We start from the raw sequence: 19522 nt of genomic DNA, 5'->3' as shown, positions 1-19522 counted from the left end.
CGCGTGCGCCAATCGGATCGCGAGTGGGGGGCGGAGCCGCGGTCCGCTGGCCAATGAGAGGTTGGGGGAAAGGCGGAGCGCGGCCGCGAAGTGCCGGTGCCGGGGGAGGCAGAGTGGTTCCTCTCTATGGTCGCGCCGGAAGTGCGGCGGGGGGTTCCGGCGAGGCGGTGAGCGGGCTGGCGGGAGGTTAATGGCGGACGCGATTCGCGCCTCTGAGCACTGAACGCTCCCTCGCCGCCTCCCGCCCCGCCGCCATGTCCGTGGTGCCGCCGAACCGTTCGCAGACCGGCTGGCCCCGCGGGGTGAACCAGTTCGGGAACAAGTACATGCAGCAGACGAAGCCGCTCACGCTGGAGAGAACCATCAACCTGTGAGCGCTGCCTCGGGCCTGTCCCGGCCAGGGTCCCCTCCCTGCGCTGTACCGTCCCGTTAGTGAGAACTTCCCCGGGACCGCGCTTGAGCAGCCGGCGGGAGGTTTTCCCTCAGTGCAAGGGCCGCCCGGGGTCCCGGTGCTCCGGGGGCTGAGGGGAAGGCGGCGCAGCAGCCCGGCGGGTCTCGGCCCCTCTGCCAGGGTGGGCAGTTGAGCTGTGGGATAGTGTGGGTGCTCAGAGCTCACCAGCCGTCAGGGAAGGGTTGGCGTTTGGTATATGTGCTTTAGTGTATAGCAGTAGCTTGTGACTCGGGAAGTGCGAACCCCAAATCATACGGTTAGGGAGAGTTTAGACACGGTGAGCCTGATACGTGATTCTTGTACACTCTTCTATCGGCACCTGCCTTCGGCAGCAGAGAGCAGCGGGCTGGAGGCCTGGCAGGATGTGGGTGCACACTGGGGTGTGTTTGGGTGCTGCTGGGGTTTGCTGGTTCTCTGGTGCCGGTATTGCCATTGAAATTCAGGGTGGTTAACCAGGGGAAACTTTACTTCTGTCATAGATGCAAACTATTAGCTAGTAACTATTTCCTTGCTTTGTATGAGAAGCTGTGTACTTTAGCTTCTTCTAGCAAACTCAAATTGATGTATTCTTTGCTAAGTACATCTGTCAAGTTGCAGAAACAGCAAATGTTAACTGTCTGTATTAAATTTTAGTCATTAATCACAGACTCTTATATTTTTTGGTATACCTGTGTTTATTTAGCTAGAATCTTGTGGAAGTTCAAATATGAACTTCAGAGATTGGTTTCTGAAGAAAAGACTCATCAGGAAGCTGTGTTATCAGCATCAGTATAGGCTGAAGATTTTGATGTGCAGATTGATGTTCCTACATTAGTATAGTATAGGTTTGTGTAGTAGGTTATTAATAAATCTATCTGTGTATCTAAAAATGGAAATGAATGGAAAAAGAAATGTAGAGGGTTCTAAGCTATAGGCGAAAGGGTACGAGCTTGCTAATAAATGAATCTGCAGTTAGGAAATTGGTTGTTTTGGCTTATGTACATGAGAAAGGGCTCTAACAACTGCAACTGGCTTGTGATTTTGCCACTGTAAAACATGAGGCAATTTTTTTTGGGGGGGGAGGAATTTGAGGGGGAGGGATGTTTGCTACTTCAGTTTGCCAGGATTAAGTATTGGGGAAAGAATACATGATGAGATGCATCTCAAGGAAAACATTCCCCATTAATTCAGCCATTTATTTTGTTAGTTCAGTTGCTGTATGCCCCAAGTCAATAAAACTGTGGTGCTAATTCGTTACTGCTCTGCCCAAAACCCGTTTTCCTCTCCCCTTCTGACTTAGCCTGATGATTCTGTCTTCCCTCCAGGCCTCATGCTATCAGGTCTCTTTGTTACCTGGATTTTGTTGTGCAACAGCATTTTCCGCTTGCCATCTGTGCTTTCCAGGACTGACCTATTTCTTGACTAGGCACTTCTGTATTTTCTGACTCTTTTTCAGTCCCCGTTGCAGAAATCTCTTGAGTTTCAGCTACGCTGTCACTGGAGAATGCCAAGGTCCTGGAGCCCAGCAGAGTGATCTGCCCAAGCCTTTGATCCTGACCCTGCACATAGACACTCAGCATTGCTCCTCTTTTGTGATCCAGATGTCTGATTTCCCGCTTCAAAACAAAACCACTTCTAACAGTTTAGTCTCAGGCTCATTACTACTTCTGCAGAAAACCCCCTGCTGTCCTATGCAGCTTCCTTCCGTCCCAGCAGAGCTTTTCTCTCCTGTTCCCTCTCCAACCCCTCAGCTGCCTTTTCTTGGCAGTGTGGAGGTCAAAGAAGGGTGCTGGTTGACTAATATTAGCTGCTGGTTCTTCTTGTGAGTCAGCACCACAGTAGCGGGTTGATCAGCAGGCCTTTCTGCAGTTGGATGTACCATAGTGCAGATCTTTTTGTGATGGGGCCCCATAAGTCACAGACAAGAACTTCTAGACTAGCGCCACAGATGAATTACCATTCCATCAGGCACAGAAGGTTCTGCCTCAGGGTACATGCTGTGTCATAGTGATTTTTAAACTTAGATTTCTTGTTATGCAGTAACATTTTCTCCCTTTATAGGTATCCTCTGACAAATTACACATTTGGTACAAAGGAGCCCCTGTATGAGAAGGACAGTTCCGTGGCAGCTCGGTTTCAGCGCATGAGGGAAGAGTTTGACAAGATCGGCATGAGGCGGACAGTGGAAGGAGTTCTCATTGTACATGAGCACAGGCTGCCCCACGTGCTGTTGCTGCAGCTCGGTACAACTTTTTTCAAGCTGTAAGTGTTTGCTTCTTGAATGTAACTTTTAGTTTGCAAAAATGGTAAAGTGAAGCTCAAGGAATAAACTCCAATAAATGCAGAATGGTATTTGGTTACAAACAAGTAGGCGAGCTGGGTACAGCAGGAAGGCAGGCATCTGCATTTGAGAAAATTGCTTCAGTTCATCTCATAGTTATCACTGCGGGAGTGCAATTTTAGTATTTGGATCCTATGGTTATAGTGCTGGTAGCAGTGCTTGTAGTATTTTTTTAAAACTGAAAGGTCTTGCCTTGTCTCAAGTTATCCTGCTTGTGCTCTTGGTCTTATGTTTTTAACTTTTAAATTGTTTGTTTTGAATTGTGTATGTGAAATCTAATTTTTTATACAGATTCTTTTCTGACATCTTGATTGAGGGGACGTGTCTGGACAAAGTAGGCTAGACTCTAAACATTTTGCAAAAGTCTGTTATGAAGTAAATCTGGTTTTAGCTTTTTTCATTAACCTTGCATCAAGTGCAAGGTGGTTCCCCACAGGAGTTTTATTTTCTGCATCTTGTGTGCTTCAGTGAGTGCCGTTCTTGAGATAAGAACAAATATGGTTGGTATTTCCAACCCTTTCTTCAATTTCTGGTGGTTTTATATTGTTGTTTAAACTTTGCATTTTAAGTGTCCCAGTTATGATCATGTGTATTGTTGTACTTTGTTCTGCTGAAGTTCAAGTACTTTTAGAATGGTTGGTGTTTTTAAGGGACATACAGTAGCCGTTTTGGTCACAGTTTTGGTGAAAGTTAGTGTGTTGTCTCCAAGTTCAGCAAAGTTAGATTTGGAACTTCTGACTTAATGACTTTGAGTGAATTTGTAACTCCCTGCTTGGAAGCACATCCAGACTTACCTGTGAAAGTCTGTAAATACAATAAATGATAACTTTAGCTGTCATCATTGATTGTTTTAACAGACCTGGTGGTGAACTCAATCCAGGAGAAGATGAGGTAGAAGGGCTCAAACGCCTAATGACAGAGGTCTGTTTTCTTTCATTATCTTGCTATGCTGGAATATTGGTTTAGTTTAGTGTTAATAGAATAAGCCAAAGCATTAAACTCTCCGTATTGCTTCTGTTATTTTAATGCTTTGTGATGCTCTGGGGTGGTTAACAAATCAAGCAGTAAGCTTTCATTTATCCGCATTGTGTGACAGAGTGGTCCAGCGGCTGAGCCCCTCCCTGCCACTCATGTCCTGTGTTCATTTGCAGCTTTGCTTTTTGGCTGCCTTCAGGCAAGTAAATTGCACATGGGCAATAAAATATGTTGTGGAGCACAACTGATAAGGACTTGCCTTTGAGATAGTCTTCCCAATGCACCAGTTAATATTCCATGCTCTCCAAGTAGCCTAAATTAATTCTGCGTAACAATGCATTTAATTTTTCCCATTGGTCTGATGGGACTCAGTTCAGCTGGAATTTGAAATGCTCTCAAAGGGGTCGTTGTCAGGTGAGACTTTTAGTAAAAAATGTCACTTTATACAAAAATACTCTGAATTCTATTACAAACTGTTTCAGAGCAATTCTGAACTACATCAGACCCTTATTACAGCAAGTCTTCATGCTTCCATTATATGTTTTAAAAAAAAAAAAAAAAGACTTGGGGTGGTTAGAGTTTTGACTGTAACTGGCTTTTTGGTAGATACTGGGTCGTCAGGATGGTGTTCAGCAAGACTGGGTGATTGATGACTGCATTGGTAACTGGTGGAGACCAAACTTTGAACCTCCACAGGTGAGTACTCCTGCTGGCTTTCATCTTTTTCTGTCAAATATTCTTCCAAAAGCCATCAACCTACCAGTTAGCCTGCTTAAATACCTTCTGCATGTGCAATTAGTTTTTCTGGTTTTTACCTATTTCATCCCCTTTCTGTGACTGAGAAGAAACTGCAAACTTTTTTTTTCTGGAAGCTGTCTCACTCCCCACACCCGTCCTGATGGATGAGAAACCACTGGAACGTAACAGCTTCCAGTCCTGTGTTGAGCCAGATGCGCCATTTAAATTCCTTTTGTAGCCACAATGGAAACTTTATGCTGCTGCATAGAGAACAGATGCCCAGCAAATAAAATATTCTCACTACCCTATTTCTAAATGTTTTAATACTGAAAACAGTTGCTCAGCTTGCCATTACGCATTTATGTCTTGTTGGGTTGTTTTAACTGCTCATGAGTATTGGTGCCTCTGTCAATAGCTGTGACCACAACAGCATTCCTTTCTGAGTGCTTCCTTACAGAAGTGGTTTTTATTACTTGATGCCATGAAAGAACAATATACCACAGGTTGAAAGCTTGTACAGTACTTGATAATTTATAAAATACCACTTAAGATTGCACAATATTTTCAAAGCTCTGTACAACTGATTTTTATTTTCTTCCAGTATCCCTATATCCCAGCTCATATTACGAAACCAAAAGAGCATAAAAAGCTTTTCTTGGTCCAGCTTCAAGAAAAAGGTAAGTGTTTGTTTGCAACAAAGGATTGTATTTAACCATGTCTAAATGCTTGCATTTCATGCATGGAAATGTAGTAGCAAGTTTGTGTTCATATGATTGCAGTTGTTTATAGTTGATCACTAAAAAAGTTAAAAGCTGACAGCAGTTGTGAAGGTAGGTGATCCTTTGGACGTGTGAATTCTCATTCCTGCGCCTGCATCAGTATATAAACTCTGTATTTAACTAGGAAAGGAATAAACCTGCTATAGTGCTCTCTGTAATGAGCTTGTTCTGAGTGGCGGGGCGGGAGCAGTGATACCTTGGCTGAATGTGTGATAGTTTTTCTTATTACTCAACTTGTATTTGTTTTTAGCTTTGTTTGCAGTCCCCAAGAATTACAAGCTGGTCGCTGCACCGTTGTTTGAGCTCTATGACAATGCACCAGGATATGGACCCATAATTTCCAGCCTTCCTCAACTTTTGAGCAGGTATATTATGATTTATTTGTCTTCTAGTTCTTGGGAACACATTTTTTTGTGGGACACCAGAGCAAGGCTAGGCTCTGCAGAAACCAGTTGTGGAAAGGTTGTAGCTTTCCCAAAGAGCTTAGAATCTACCTCATAAGAAGGTGTGATGGGCAACTTAGATGCACTGATCACAACTTGCTAGCACCAAAGTCCTGCCAAGTAGTCGTAGTAAAGGAAAATGTGAAGGATGTGAAAGACAGGGAGGATGAAGCTGCGCGCAGGCTGAGGAGCAGCTTCTTCCAACTGTGAGGGACACCGAGAGTAAAAGCCAAGCTGGGTGTTGGAAGCATGGATTTTAGGTGTGCATGTTAACACAGCTTTGTGCTGATTATGTGTGGAGGGTCTTTTTAGACTCTGTGTACTAGAGTTTATAACATGTAGCATCTTTACAAAAGTATCTGTAGGGACAGCTGTTATTTTTTTTCCTTCCTTTCTTTTCCCAGTGTACACACTCTTGGACTTTCTTACCTGAAAATGGCTTGTACCTTGCTTCTCCAGAGCTCACCAGTCTCACTGGTTTCTGTTACTTCAGCAAATGTTCAGGCATCCCACAGCCTGTCAGCTGTTACTCAGAGAAGCTATTCTGTCACCTACCTACTTTGATGAACAAAGTCTCTTAGCAGAATCTCAGCACTGGTATTGCCCACAACAGGCTTGTATAGTGCTGCTATTTTCTCTGTCTAGTCCAAATTTTGGCAGTTGTAGCTATGGAGGCTTCCCCCTCCCCTTGCTCTAAAGACAGCGGATTCTTTCTCCCAAGTACCAGTAAAGCACTGGTTATTGTGCAGCCGAACTCCAGTTTGGTGCCAGTGCAACAGACACTTCCTAAAGATGGACATCAGGGAGATGAAATGAATGCCTGCTCTTGTGGTGTGAACGCTGTTCCTTGTGAAAATTAAAGAAGAATTGGCTCTTCTGTTGAGTGTGTTCATGTTACCTTGGGGTATATAAGGTTGGCCCTGACAGCAGAAACACTGTGAAAGAGTTGTTGATGGGGGAACATAACTGGTATTTTCATATCTGTGAAGGTCTCTCAAGAGATGTAAGGTTAATTATTAGCTCTTCTGCAGCCTTAAGAGCCTGTTGTGCAGTGCTAGTGTAGGACTGGCTGTTAAAAATTATGCTTCCTGCTATGCTATAAAGCTGTCTTGCTTAAAAATACACTTTTGTTCTGTCAGATGGTGGCTTATCAAGAGTGGAAACAAATCATTTATGTATTCAAAAATGTCACTTAAATAAAAAGAATGAAAATTCCTCACCTGATATAACCCTTTTTGATTTTAGGTTCAACTTTATTTACAACTGAATTCCTGTATAACTGAAGAGTCTGATAGAAGAAGCCGTCTCTGTGAGCACAGCTTTCAAATGTAGAGAGAAGAATGCGTCTGATGCAAGGATTTTTTTTTGTCTTTCTTTTCCTGAAGGCCACTGAGCTTTCTATTGTATGAATAGAGAAGTGAACCTCAACTGTTTAGGTAGTGGGATGGCAACGTGATATCAGTGTTTTAATCACTTTTCATTTTAATACTCACCAAATTTTTTTTGTACCACATTAAACAAAATGGTTAAGATTATGTGTGTCTTCTTGGGTGTGGTGATTTTTTTTGTCTCCTACTTTAGGTACATTATTTAAACTTCAGTACTTTCCTTCAGGAATAAAGAAGATCTTGGAATTGAGAGGAGGACCTAACCCATTCAGGGACCATTTGGATGCTCTGATCTCTACATCCCTGAGCAGATAATTAGTCTGAAGGAGAGATTAAGCAGTATAAGTAGGTGCAAAATAAGTTTAAGTTTTTCCTTAGAGAACAAAATTGCTGTTTTGAGGCTAAGTGTAGCCTCAAGTGTAGGTTCAAAGCTTACCAGAACTGATCTGGAAGCATTACTTTTAGTATACGGTTTGGAGGAAATACAATGTATTTTCTATCTTTGTGCCCTGTTAAGAAAATAACCACAACAAAATCTGTTAGATTGGCCTGAGATCCAGTTAAAATATGAAAGTGAAATAAATGTCGTATACGTTCTATAGCCACATGAGAGAATTTGGGTCATGTTGAAAAGTTTTGCCCATGCGGTATGCAAGTGGTTCCATGTTATGCTGAGCTGTTGTAGCAGACCAGTGTGCTGGGTCATCCTGCAAGGGCTACCCATACTTGCGGTGCTTCTCAACATTTCAGTCTTGCCAGTAGAAAATACCAACATTTACTGGTTTTGGATTTTTTACATACTTGGCTAAAGATCAACTCTGCTTGGATGTGTCACTTCCTCATGCCTTTAGCCTTCCAAAGTTTTGCTTAGCTATTTCTAAAAGACTTGTTTCCAAATTCTGCCTCTGATCAGATAGTGCACTGTTGCTTGGGCACTGTCTTCATTTATGACGGCAGTGTTGGAGAGTGTGTGCCGCAGAGAACTGAAGCATGCCAAAGAGCTTGGTTCTGTGGCCAGTTGTACTGGTAAGCTATGTGCAGAACAATTGTGACATCTTGATGCTTCAGGCAAATTGAAGCTGGACAGTATGGGATCAATACCAAAAAAAATAGTGGAAAATGTAGAATGATAGAATTGTTTTGGTTGTAAGAGACCCTCAGGGTCATCAAGTCCAACTATAACCTAACTGTAGCACTAAACCCTAAGAACCTCATTTAAACACCTTTTAAACCCCTCCAGGGATGGTGACTCCACCACTGCCCTGGGCAGCCTGTTCCAATGCCCAACAACCATTTCCATGAACAGTTTTTTCCTAATATCCAATCTGAACCTCCCATGAGGCTGTTCCCTCTCATCCTGTCACTTGCTACTTGGGAGAAGAGACCAACCCCCTCCATGCTACAACCTCCTTTCAGGTAGTTACAGAGAGTGAGAAGTTATAGAGCAGTTAAGAAGCCTCCTGTTCTCCAGGCTGAACCCCCCACGTCCCTCAGCTGCTGCTCGTAATGTGGCACGGGCATACAGTTAGCAAAACATGGTTTCTTAGGCAACTGCCAGATGGGAAGAATAAAGCTAGCGGCAGAGTGCAGAACGGAACAATTCTTGCAGGGGGAAGTGAGGAAGAGGAAGGAGGTTTGGAAGTCAGACGCTACAGGAGCAACAAGGAGCAGGGCACTGCTCCCACGGCCTGGCATTTACCAGCGTCCCGCACCTCCCATCGCTGCGTGCTGGTTTGAGTTGGAGTAGTTCATCTCCCAGGCGCACTGAGCCACCTCTGAGCCACCTCTGGAAGTGCCGCAGGTGTGGGGTGCAGTGCTCGGCTTTCTCCTTTGACTCTGTGCCTGTGGGTTCCGGAGTTACCTCAGGAGAACTCCTGATTTTTCACAATCCCCCAACTTTGGTTGCTGGTGGGGCGCAGCCCCGGAGCGGTGCGGCTGCGGAGCCTCCTCCCAACGGGCAGGGCGGCGGGTCCAGCGCTTCCCGCACCGCCGGGCCCGGCTGGAAGCGCCGCCCCGGCCGTGACTCAGCGCGGGCCGGGCCGGGCCGGGCCGGGGCGGGCGGGCGCGGTGCTCGGAGCCGGGGCGGGGGTGGTTCGGGCCCGTTTCCTCCCCCGGCCCGGCCCCGGGGAGGGGCGGCGGGGCGGGCGCTAGGCCGCAGGAGCGGAGGGAGCGCGGCGGGCCGGGCCGGGGCCGCGGCCGGGCGGCAGCGAGAGCTCCGCGATGCCGCTGCTGTTTTTGGAGCGCTTCCCCTGGCCCAGCCTCCGCACCTACACGGCGCTCAGCGCCCTGGCCCTGCTGGGCACCGGCCTCAGCGCCTACCGCGCCCTCAGCCAGGGCCCCGGCGGCGCCCAGCCGGACAGCGAAGCGGCGGACACCGCGTCGGTCGAGCCCCTGCGCCGCGGCGGCCCGCGGGCCCTGGACGTCGCCTACTACCTGTTCTCCGACAGCCTCTGCGTCTGGGTGAGCGCAGCGGGGCGGGCGGCGGCGGGGCCTGCGGGCCCGGCCGGGCGGGTGGCGGACTGGGCCCGGTGGAGCGGCGCTGCGGGCCCCGCGGCCTGGCCGGGGGTAGCCGGGCCGGCCTGTGGCGGCACCTCACCGCGGCTGGCGGCGGGGGGAGGCGGGCGGGCCACGGAGGGGCTTGTTTCCTTATTGCGGTTTGACGGCTGCTCCCAGAATCGAGAGGGGGCTCCCGGGCCGCTGGGTGAGGAGAGGCGGGAGCCGCCGGCCCGGCTGCCCCCCCCGGTGTCCCCCGGCCTCCCCGGGTGCTTGTGCTTGTCCCTGAGCCTCCGCCTGTCGCCGCGGGTGGGTTTTGGGTGAAGCTCTTGGGTGCCTGGCGGGCGCTGCACCTGCGCCTCCCACAGCACTGGGTGCCCTGCTCCGCCAGAAACTGGTGTGAGGAACACCAGCTATTCAAGCCCAAGCTTTGCCTTCTTTTTTTTTGAAGTAACATTTAAAGTCGTGCGCGTAAGAGGAAGCATTCTCACCGTTTAAGAAAAACAAGCAAAGTTTTCTGTATCTCTTTAAGCCAAACCTGGCAGTGGTATCTAAATCTTGGCTCACTAATTTCTGTATTTGAAATAAAGGCTCAACAAGGAGATACCAAGAACCTGGCTGAGCTGTTGCTATTGGACTTTTATGTGTCTCTCAGTCGAAGGTGGTGTGGGTTGCACATCTGCTTTACAATGTGCTTGCCTGGCCGAGCCGCTGATTTTTGAATATACCAAATACAATCAGCCTGGTGAAACTTGGTCTCAGGGCCTTAAATAACGAGCCCTGGAAAAGCTGATTGTGTGTCCTTTAGAGAAATGACAGTGTGAGGCAGCTTCGTCACCCCTTCCTCCCCTTTTTAGTGTTCTGCGTAGGTCAAAAGTCAATTACAGGTGTCTTTGTCAAATGTGAGAGACAGTTTTCCCGGGCCCATGTATTCTGCTCCTTGCTGCTTTGCTTTAAAGCACTTTCCTGAGAAGGATTTAAGCCGTGTTGTTACGGAAGGAGTGTGTGTTACTCAGTATGTTTCAAAACAGCGTCTGAATCTTTTTTCTGTAACAACAGATTCACACTGGAGTTTTCTCACCTGCCATATGTTAAACAAAACGAGCATCTTAGTGATCTGTAACTTTGTCCCAATGTTCCTTGGTGCTAAGATTTGTTAACATATAAAAACCAATTTATCATGAAGAGGTATGTTTGTCTGTTGGATATGCTGGTGTATCAAACTGAATGTGTTAGTATGTCTAGAAAAAAGTTAAGTGACTTATGAGCTATTGTATGTGTCTTGGAAGAGGCCAGGCTTAAATTTCACCAAAAAAAAAAAAGGGTAACTGAAACTAGTCTGTGAACAATGGTAGGTTTTGTTAGACGCATTCTTTTGCTTTCTCTCTCTGCTTCTAAATAGGGCAAAAGTATTTGTCGCTGACTGCTTTATTTCTTCCCAGGTACTAGTGAACACTGCGTGCTGTTTTCTGATGTTGGTTGCTAAGCTCATCCAGTGCATGGTGTTTGGTCCTCTTCGCGTCAGCGAGAGGCAGGTAAGACAGCCACTTGCTGCCTTGGGTATCTGTGGTTCATTATTTTTGTTGTATGACTGGTGTGGTGTTCTGTGTGGAATTGCTTGAAAGTACACGAGAAAAATGAATATTAGAACAACTTAAGTCTTACCGTTATACTTCTTGCCTTTGAAAATGCTGTCCAGTAAAAGCATACAGAAAAGAGTCTGCCCAGGAAACCCTTCACGGTTAGCTAGGATATCCACAGACACAAGCTCCCACTTGGTTTCTGAACAGAACTTTTGCTTCTCCTTATTGCTGTTGTATTTTATAAACTTATAGTCAAATTGAAAATCCTGCTTTCTTAATGAACTTTTTCAGATTTCTTACAAGTGCACCCTCATTTCAGAATATTTATAAAGTGTTCTTCTCTACTCTGTGTTTAGCAGCATTTCTCCATTGTGTTTCGTAGTTAGTTATCAACACTGGCAGGCTGAGCTCCCTCTTGTACCTTGTTTTGTGCTTTGACTGCTGGAGAAGTGTTTTCCATCCTCAGATAGGTGCGAGTGGTTTACCTGCCCTCAGGTTTACAGGGGAGCAGGCAGGTGTATATATACGCCTGGAGAAAGGAGGTGAGCGGGCTGAAAAGCTGTTCAGTCCTGCTCTTGAGCTCAGTGAGAATGTTTAAAAGTTCAGCGAGGGAACTATTGAAGTCCAGGCTTTTTAGAAACAGTACCATGCAGAAGATAAAAGCAGCAGCAGTTTGTACAGTATCTGTATTTTTTTTTTTTTTAAAAAAAGAAAGGCGAATGTATAAGTTGCTCTGTGTGAGCTCGGTGGCAGTGGTTTGAAGTATGTTCATTTTTTTTTAAGTGTGTAAATGCAGTTCTTTAGGAAAAATCAGGCCATGAGGATTTTTGACATGCAGAACTGAGGCATGTAGAGCTTCATTAATAGCCATGGACCTCTCAAAGCCTATTGTGTTTGTGATTCAAACCCCACAGAGGCTCCGAGTGGAGTGTATTAAAAACAAGGCACTCTCAAAACTGAATTGGGCCAAATTTTCTTTCCAGTCTGCATTGACTGTAAGGGTGTGGAATTTTAACCCATCATAATTTCCAGGATGTTCTCTACCCTCTTAAAAACTGAAGTGAAAAGCAGTAACAATGTGAATCCATTTGCATTTGCTTCAGTTCTCATGTAAAGGAAAGCTGGTTATTAATATTGGCGAGCCAAAAATGGCCACATCACAAAGGAATTTGGGGCCTGTCTTAACCAAACTCTTGGTGACTTCATCATGTTCTTTAACAAAATATTTTATTCATTAATTTTTTAATCCCCAACAAGCTGGCTTACTATCTGCTGCTCGAGACCATCGTATTGTTTCTTTTATACTGTGTGTGCGTGGGATTTTTTTTTTTAATTGCTCATCAATCTCCTTCTCCACTGTAGGCATTGTGCTTTTTAAGAGCAGGCTTTGTCATCTTTTCTTAATCATCTGTACTTTTTGACAGGTTTTTGGAAGCAAGGTTTGGGCATCATGTGTGACTAATGGTAGCAGTTCTAGCAAAGAGGACTTTGTGTTTGCAGCCCATTAGATGTGTTGCTTGGGTATGGAAAATCAGACTGAGATCAGTTATGCTGCGGGTGGTACAAAAGATTGTGTAGATACTAAGGGCCACTAATATTTCTAATATATTTTTAATTCAGTAAGGGTAACAAATACTGTTCAAGATGTGCGCGCAGCAGGCTTTTACTAATGTATTGTCACATTTCTACCTCCGTCTTTTTTTCTTTTTCCCTCGTTCTCTCCGTTGCATGTAGATTTTCAGTGCTTTCACTGCAGTAACCAAATGTTTTGCTTTACAGCATCTCAAGGATAAATTCTGGAATTTCATTTTCTACAAGTTCATCTTCATTTTTGGTGTGCTGAATGTTCAGACAGTGGAAGAAGTGGTCATGTGGTGCCTCTGGTTCTCTGGACTTGTATTTCTTCATCTTATGGTTCAACTCTGCAAGGATCGATTTGAATATGTAAGTTTTGATTAAGGGCTCTCTTTTGAGACATGCAAATTCTGTGTCTGGTTCGGACACTGGCTCGTGATTGGTTAGGAACAGATCGGTTTGACCTTTTCCTCACCTGGCAGTGCTGAACACGCTTGCTTCAAAGTGCAATGTCAATCGTACTCCTTCAGTTTTCCCGTCAGACAAATGGAGCTGAAGTTACTTATTTTCTTTGATAAGTTGTTCTTTTTATGTGCCTGTAATTAGTGTTATGTAACTGTGGGAGATGTTTTCCTGGCTGCCCTTAGTGAAAAAATCTTGACAAGAGAACATCCCTGGGATTGGTGGCCTTTGGGTTTCACCTGTAAAGGCTGTTTGTCCAGGTTTCAAGATTATTTACATCTACCAAATATTGATTGCAACGTATAGTGCAACTTTCTCCATAGCTACATACCGGTTTCTGTTAATACCAAGAATAAATTTAGTAGAGATGCAGAAATTGAAGGCTAGGCAAGGAAGAAGGGACTGGAGTTTGAACAGTAAAACTTGTCCTTTAAACATCTGGAATGGACATGCGTTTTCCTCAGCTCCTCTGTCCTGGAATAAAAGTTTGAACTAAGTTGAATCTGTGAATTTCTTTCTGGTAGTTCTGTGATTTGCAATTTTTAAAAAAAAATTATTTTAAAATTGTTATTAATAACCAGTGAGGCCTGTTAATTCACAAGTAGGTAAGAACTCAACTTGAAACTAGATTGGTTGGGCTTCGGAAAATTGAGACAGAAGCGAACAAGGCAGTCATCTGCTATTTTTAGTGTTGTTCAGAAAGCTGTTAAAGAACAAAGCTCATGTGGGAAGAAATTGTTATTATATTCCTTCCACGTTCAAAGCATATATCATAATTCCTTACTTGGACAAATGGTACTTGTGTGATCTGCCTTGGAAACTCAGGGGTCTGTGGAACTGAACCGGATATAAACAAGAAAGAACGAACTGTTGTAAAAACAAAACATTTGACTCAACTTCATCAGTCAGACCAGCGTGAAGCTTTGGGGAACTCCTTCTTTCCTTGGCCTGTTCTTCCCCCTTCCTGCTCTGAAAATAAGGGGACGGACCACCTAAATATTTTGTCTCTGGGACTGTCTTTGACCTGGACAGCCTAGGTGTAGCCAACTGTTAAGGTAGTTTAGAAAATTAGTATTCTATACGTGCTATTGAATGGGACAGCTATTTTCAGTAGACTCTGTCTGGCCTTCTTTAGCTGCAAATTAAATTTTTGGGGGAGATGTCTCTTTCTTCCAGAAGAAAATGGCATTGGGAGAACTAGAGGCTGGAAGATAAAGCTGAATGAATTCAGATCAGCTGTAAGGTGAAAAACTGGCAGAACAATTATGCTTATTGCTCAAAGACTATATATTAAGGTTAGGTGTCTTTCTAAAACACATGTTCATCCTGAGCAGACGCCATGGATTTGATGCAGAAACTACCATGTGAGAAGGTGTCTATGATTTTTATGCAGAGGTGATCTAAACATTAGACCAAATAATCCTAATGATCCCTCTGGCTTTAGAATCCTGGTGAACGTAAATGACAGCGAAATGAACAAGTCTTTGAGACGTTGCCTGGTTTTAGCTTTATTCTGTATCATTTGTTACTATATTGTGTGATTTGGGTCGTGAAATTGGTTTTATTCTAGAAAGCAAAAAATTTTCCTGAATAAGAACCTGTTTGGTGAGGTGACTATGGAAGGCAGGGTGGATGAAGGACTCCTTTAAACCTGTTATGTATTTAAAGTGTTTTTTGTTGCAGCTTTCCTTTTCTCCTACCACACCCATGAGCAGCCACATCAGAGTCCTGACCCTGCTCATAGCCATGCTCCTGTCCTGCTGCGGATTAGCCGTCATCTGTGGGATTATTGGCTACACCCATGGCATGCACACGCTGGCTTTCATGGCAGCAGAGGTGAGACTTCCTTCATATGTGCGGTGGTTTCTGCTTTGCTTTTTGTCCTTCACGTGGGCCTAACATGGCACATGGTGGGTTTTCTTTCAGTTTCCCACAAGGAAGAAACTCCAGAGAAGCAAACAAGCCCTCCTCTGTTTTAGAGTAGCCAGATCTGCGTGCTTTCTCTCTTTAGGGTTTAAGCTGTCAAGGAAAAAACAGTCTTTGTCTGAGAAAGAGAATGAGAGGATAAATCCGTAAGATGACACTGACATCACATGGCAGCCTATGAAAAAATAATGCTTGTGCTTCGTGAGCTTTGCAGGAAGGGTTAGTTGAAATGGCCACTAGAGAGACAGAGGGAGTGTATATGAAAGTGTAGTGTGCACCTCAGCCTGTTTCTTTGAGGTTGTCTTTTCTATTTCATTCCTTCCAAACAGGAATGAGACTAACATCCTTTCCTTAAGGCCTGCTTGTGGGATTTGTTTGTGTTTATTCAAAGAGATGCATTCTCAGCTGAGATGAGCAACTCGTGTTTGTGCTCTTCTAAACCCTTTGCAGTGTGGAGTAAACATCAATATGTTTGTGGAGTGAACGTCAGTATGTTTTTGATGTTATGGTGGTGGTGTGGTTTAGCCCCAGCTGGAAACTAAGTACCACACAGCCACTCTCTATAGCCATTTCTCTCCATCCTACCAGAATCGGGAAAAAAAAAGGTAAAACTCTTGGGTTGGGATAAAAACAGTTTAACAGGACAGCAAAGGAAGAGGTAAGCAACAATAAGATAATATACAGGTGAGGAATACCCAGTGCAGTCACTCGCCACCCAGTGATGCCTAGCCCACTCCCAGGCAGTGAACCCCTTTCCCTGACCAGTCAGCTCTCCCACCTTCCTGTGAAGATTATCCCAGCCAAACCCAGGACAGGTGGGTGCTTGCGCTCTGCCTGAGGAAGCTCTTAGTTCAAATTACAAGTAGCGTATATGGTTTATTTTTCTTCTTCTATCTTGAATTCATACTTGGAGTTACTGAGGAGGAAAGAAAACAGTCAGCTGATAGGAGAATATGATGCTGGTCACACCACAGTTCAGTTATTTGTCAGTTCACTTTTCCCTAAATACGAGAATAAGTGAGACCAGATTTGTACTTGCACCGTGGAATGGTGTTGAAGATTTGTCAGTGTCTCTCGTAGGTGGGGTCTTGGTGGTGGTGTGTCTCTTATCTTGGCTTGGCAGATGGATTTATCAGCCTTGTACCAGCATGGTGTAGGTTTATCAGGGAGTGTTAAGGTGCCAAAGTGTTCCCTTGTTAGCACCACACCACGTATGCTTTTGGGGTTGCAGGATGGAACTCAGCTGTTTCAGTGAGAGCTGTTCTGTCTCTGTGTTAACAAGGGATGGCTCAGCCAGCAACCGTGTGTGCTCCCTGGCCACAGCACCAGCTGGGGCGGCTGCCGGACAGCAGAGGAGCTCTGTGGGGAGTGTCTAGGAAAGGGTCTCCTGCCCTCGCTTGCAGCAGCCGGCGTTTGAGGACGTTCCTGTGCTGAGGGTTGCACAAGCCTGTTGGGTTTGATATCCTCACATGGACTCTGGAAAGTTGACTGATCGTTTATTGAACTCATTTATACTTTGGCCTCTCCAATATCTAAAGGCAACAAATTCCACATTTAACTTGGCTTTGTGGAGGCAAAGTTGTTCTGAATCATCTGTCTGATAATGTCCCTGACTATCATCTAATACACTTATGTGAAAAACTGCACAGACTCATTCCCTGTTTACTCTTCTTCACACCATTTGTGATTTTATAGACCTTCCTCTTGTTCCCCTTCTGACTTTTCTTCCAAGCAAAATAATCGTAGTTTGTTTAATCTTTCCTCACATGAGATTGTCTAATATCTCACTCTTTCCTGAAGCTTTTAAATATGCTCTACATGGGTTGGGTAACCATAAGTAGTTTCCTTGATTTTAATACCTGGCACTCGTGTAAGTGGAATAAAACATTGAGGTTTCTTTCTCTACAGTTACTAGCAGTGACACCTCGTGGCAGTCCCCAAGCTCAGCAAAAAGTGTTAAATCTTGCAGACTAGAATGTTTTCCTCATGATGGTTTGTGTGATGCTGTTCGAGAGGGACCCTGCCAAATGTATTCCTTTAGTGTGTATTTAATTACATTATGTTACATTAAGCTATTCATCTTTCTTCTCACCCTGCAAACTGATTTCGCTTGGTGCCTCAGGGTTTTCAAGAAAGCAATACAGATGTTTTTATTGGGTTCTAGTTGGGCTTCCCCTTCTTCAGTGTTGTCAGCATTTTCTATCTTGCAAAGGATAGATGTCAAATGTGAAATTGCCCAGAGTCAAATAAGGACAGTCTGTGTTTTTAAGTGAGCATTAAGGCTTTTTGCCTTAATATATGATATTTGAGAATTATAGTGTAGCAAGTAATGTCCAGTCTATCTTTGCACCTTTTTTATTGTAAGGAAGATTACTCCATTCCTATAGCAGCTGTCCTCTGATCCTGTTTCATACATCTCAGCTAAGGCTGTATAATGATACTGATATTTAAATCTTAGAATTGTACCTTACAGGTAACAGTATATTTTCCTGTGTAGTTTCTCATGCTGCGTCCATTATCTCAGGGTTTAAGTGCTTCCCAGTCGTGTGCTCATCTGTGTGACCAGTATCTGCCAGTACCGCGGAGTCCCTGGGCAATAAGTGTGTGTATAGTGGAGCAGAGCAAGAGCTTTAGAGGTGCTGGCACTGAAAATGTCCTGCTGTCCATTTAGAACCTCAGATTATGGAGATGTGTAACTTGTAATGCAATGTTGTACTTTGTGCAAAGTGCTCATTTTGTCAGAACGCTGAAATGCATTTCTTGAAACAGTGGAGGAACCAGAGACAAGCACCTTGACCAGATCTGCACTAGCTCGTCCTTTTAATCTTGTTGCTCTTGCTGCCTCAGCACTAGCCAGGATAAATTATGTCTTGTCAACTTTCAACTTCTCAAAAGTCACAGAGACTAGACTCTTCAGATTTCTGCCTGACAGCTGTCTTCCGTATTTGAGACTTTCTGCCATGTGTACTGGTTTAGGCACAGATTTGTGCTCAATGGCACATTCATCCAGCAGCTCAGGTCATCATTCTGTTTCACCACTTACATGGCTAGAATTTGGATGTGTTTACTTTTCCTCTGTGGTCTGCCCAGAGTTTCTCCGTAGCCAAAAACCTCATGTGAACAAGATGTAGGATCTTTCTGGTACCGACATGCAGGGTAACAGGAGCCAGAAGAGCGTCTCGTTAGCATGCTTTGCAGGAGCATGTGGTGTGCTAATTTAACTTTTTTATGAAAGATGTTTGTGATGGCAACAGAATACCATGCTAGATGACTTTCTGTTATCTTCCTGACTTTTTTTTGTTATTTGAATGATGTGTGCATCTTATCCTGAATCCCTTATGTGGATAAAAGATTGCACTGGTATTCAAATAGTCACAGCAGTACTTAAAAGCCAACTAGTAAACAGTTGGCAGATATGCTGGATATTGCTAAGGGTTAAACGTGCACAGAAGCATTTCAAGAATGCTTTTTACAGATGGAAAAAATAATTCAAACCAACTGTTTCGTTGCTATATTGGGAAGTTAGTGGTTTTGATACTGCTTCTGTGCTGTTTTTAATACTGGAAACAGTTCATTGTGGTCGTTTGTCTTTACACTTTTGATCTACTTACACTTTCTGATATACTCTATTTTTTTATCTGTGCTTAGCCTTTAGAAGTAAGTATGATTAAAGAGAAGGGTTACTGCTGTAGCATTCACATCTTGGCAAAAGGGGTAAATTATTTGGAAGTGCTTCCATGGTTCTTCCTCAAATTCCTGCTTCTGTTCAGTTCTTCTGATTTTTCTTGAGCACCGGCATGAGGAAAGGTAGTTTGTGGGATTGTGGTCTCTACGCTCACTGAGTGATAAGAATCAAAAAAGATGATATGTCCTATGTAGTGGGGCAAAAAGTGAGATGTAACGTTGGTGCTAGTGGCTGCTCCAAGACCATTGTGTTTCAGAGTGATGTTTTCCATGTTTATTTATAAGCTTCATCTTTGTCACAGGTATTTTGTGCACACAGTCATCTATAGTGACTGCTGCTTCACAGGAACTTGTTAAGCCGCACTAAATGCATTTTGTGTTTCAGCTCTTCAGCCCCGGCCTCGGCACCACCGTCTCTGCCAGGATGTCGTTAATGTATCTTTATTTTTCTGTCCCCAGTCTCTTCTTGTGACAGTCAGAACTGCTCATGTGATTTTACGGTGAGTAGTTTATGTTTTGCAGGATGGTTGTTCAGGAAGGTAGTGCATATAGCATTTGTTGATTTCAGAGGTGTATGTAGTTACTTTGTTGAATTGCAAGTGCACGTTTGGAGATGGACAAAGCTGGTTAACCTTAGCCTGTACTATTTTTAAGCATGGATTCTGCAGTTCTTTTAGTGGGTAGCTTTAGTGGGTGCTGATGGCT

The 19522-nt window shown here is 44.3% G+C and overlaps 2 protein-coding genes across 2 annotated transcripts in view; both read left to right on the top strand.

Annotated features, from left to right (window-relative positions):
* Positions 1 to 79: 79 nt before the first annotated feature.
* Positions 80 to 7241, top strand: NUDT21 (nudix hydrolase 21). The gene is made up of 7 exons (XM_005504772.3): positions 80 to 370; positions 2492 to 2692; positions 3629 to 3692; positions 4353 to 4442; positions 5086 to 5161; positions 5514 to 5628; positions 6952 to 7241. Exons 1-7 carry the CDS (start codon positions 255 to 257, stop codon positions 6971 to 6973), a joined length of 684 nt encoding a protein of 227 aa, XP_005504829.1. The 5' UTR covers positions 80 to 254; the 3' UTR covers positions 6974 to 7241.
* Positions 7242 to 9182: 1941 nt separating this feature from the next.
* AMFR (autocrine motility factor receptor) overlaps positions 9183 to 19522 on the top strand; it is a 28541-nt gene continuing 18201 nt past the window's right edge. The window contains exons 1-5 of the mRNA XM_065028931.1: positions 9183 to 9554; positions 11030 to 11122; positions 12950 to 13114; positions 14891 to 15043; positions 19277 to 19317. Of these exons, the coding sequence (XP_064885003.1) occupies positions 9315 to 9554; positions 11030 to 11122; positions 12950 to 13114; positions 14891 to 15043; positions 19277 to 19317 (692 nt within the window). The 5' untranslated portion in view covers positions 9183 to 9314. The remainder of the gene's footprint in view (positions 9555 to 11029; positions 11123 to 12949; positions 13115 to 14890; positions 15044 to 19276; positions 19318 to 19522) is intronic.

This window comes from Columba livia, chromosome 13 (assembly GCF_036013475.1).
Source record: "Columba livia isolate bColLiv1 breed racing homer chromosome 13, bColLiv1.pat.W.v2, whole genome shotgun sequence".
NCBI lineage: Eukaryota > Metazoa > Chordata > Aves > Columbiformes > Columbidae > Columba > Columba livia.
Note: the sequence above shows the minus strand (reverse complement) of the source record. Positions and strands in the feature narration are given on the sequence as shown.

Coding starts and splice junctions, on each gene's coding strand:
- NUDT21 (XM_005504772.3), top strand. CDS start 255: ATGTCCGTGGTGCCGCCGAACCGTTCGCAGACCGGCTGGCCCCGCGGG. Junction 2,693..3,628: donor GGTACAACTTTTTTCAAGCT/GTAAGTGTTTGC, acceptor TTGTTTTAACAG/ACCTGGTGGTGAACTCAATC. Junction 4,443..5,085: donor CAAACTTTGAACCTCCACAG/GTGAGTACTCCT, acceptor ATTTTCTTCCAG/TATCCCTATATCCCAGCTCA.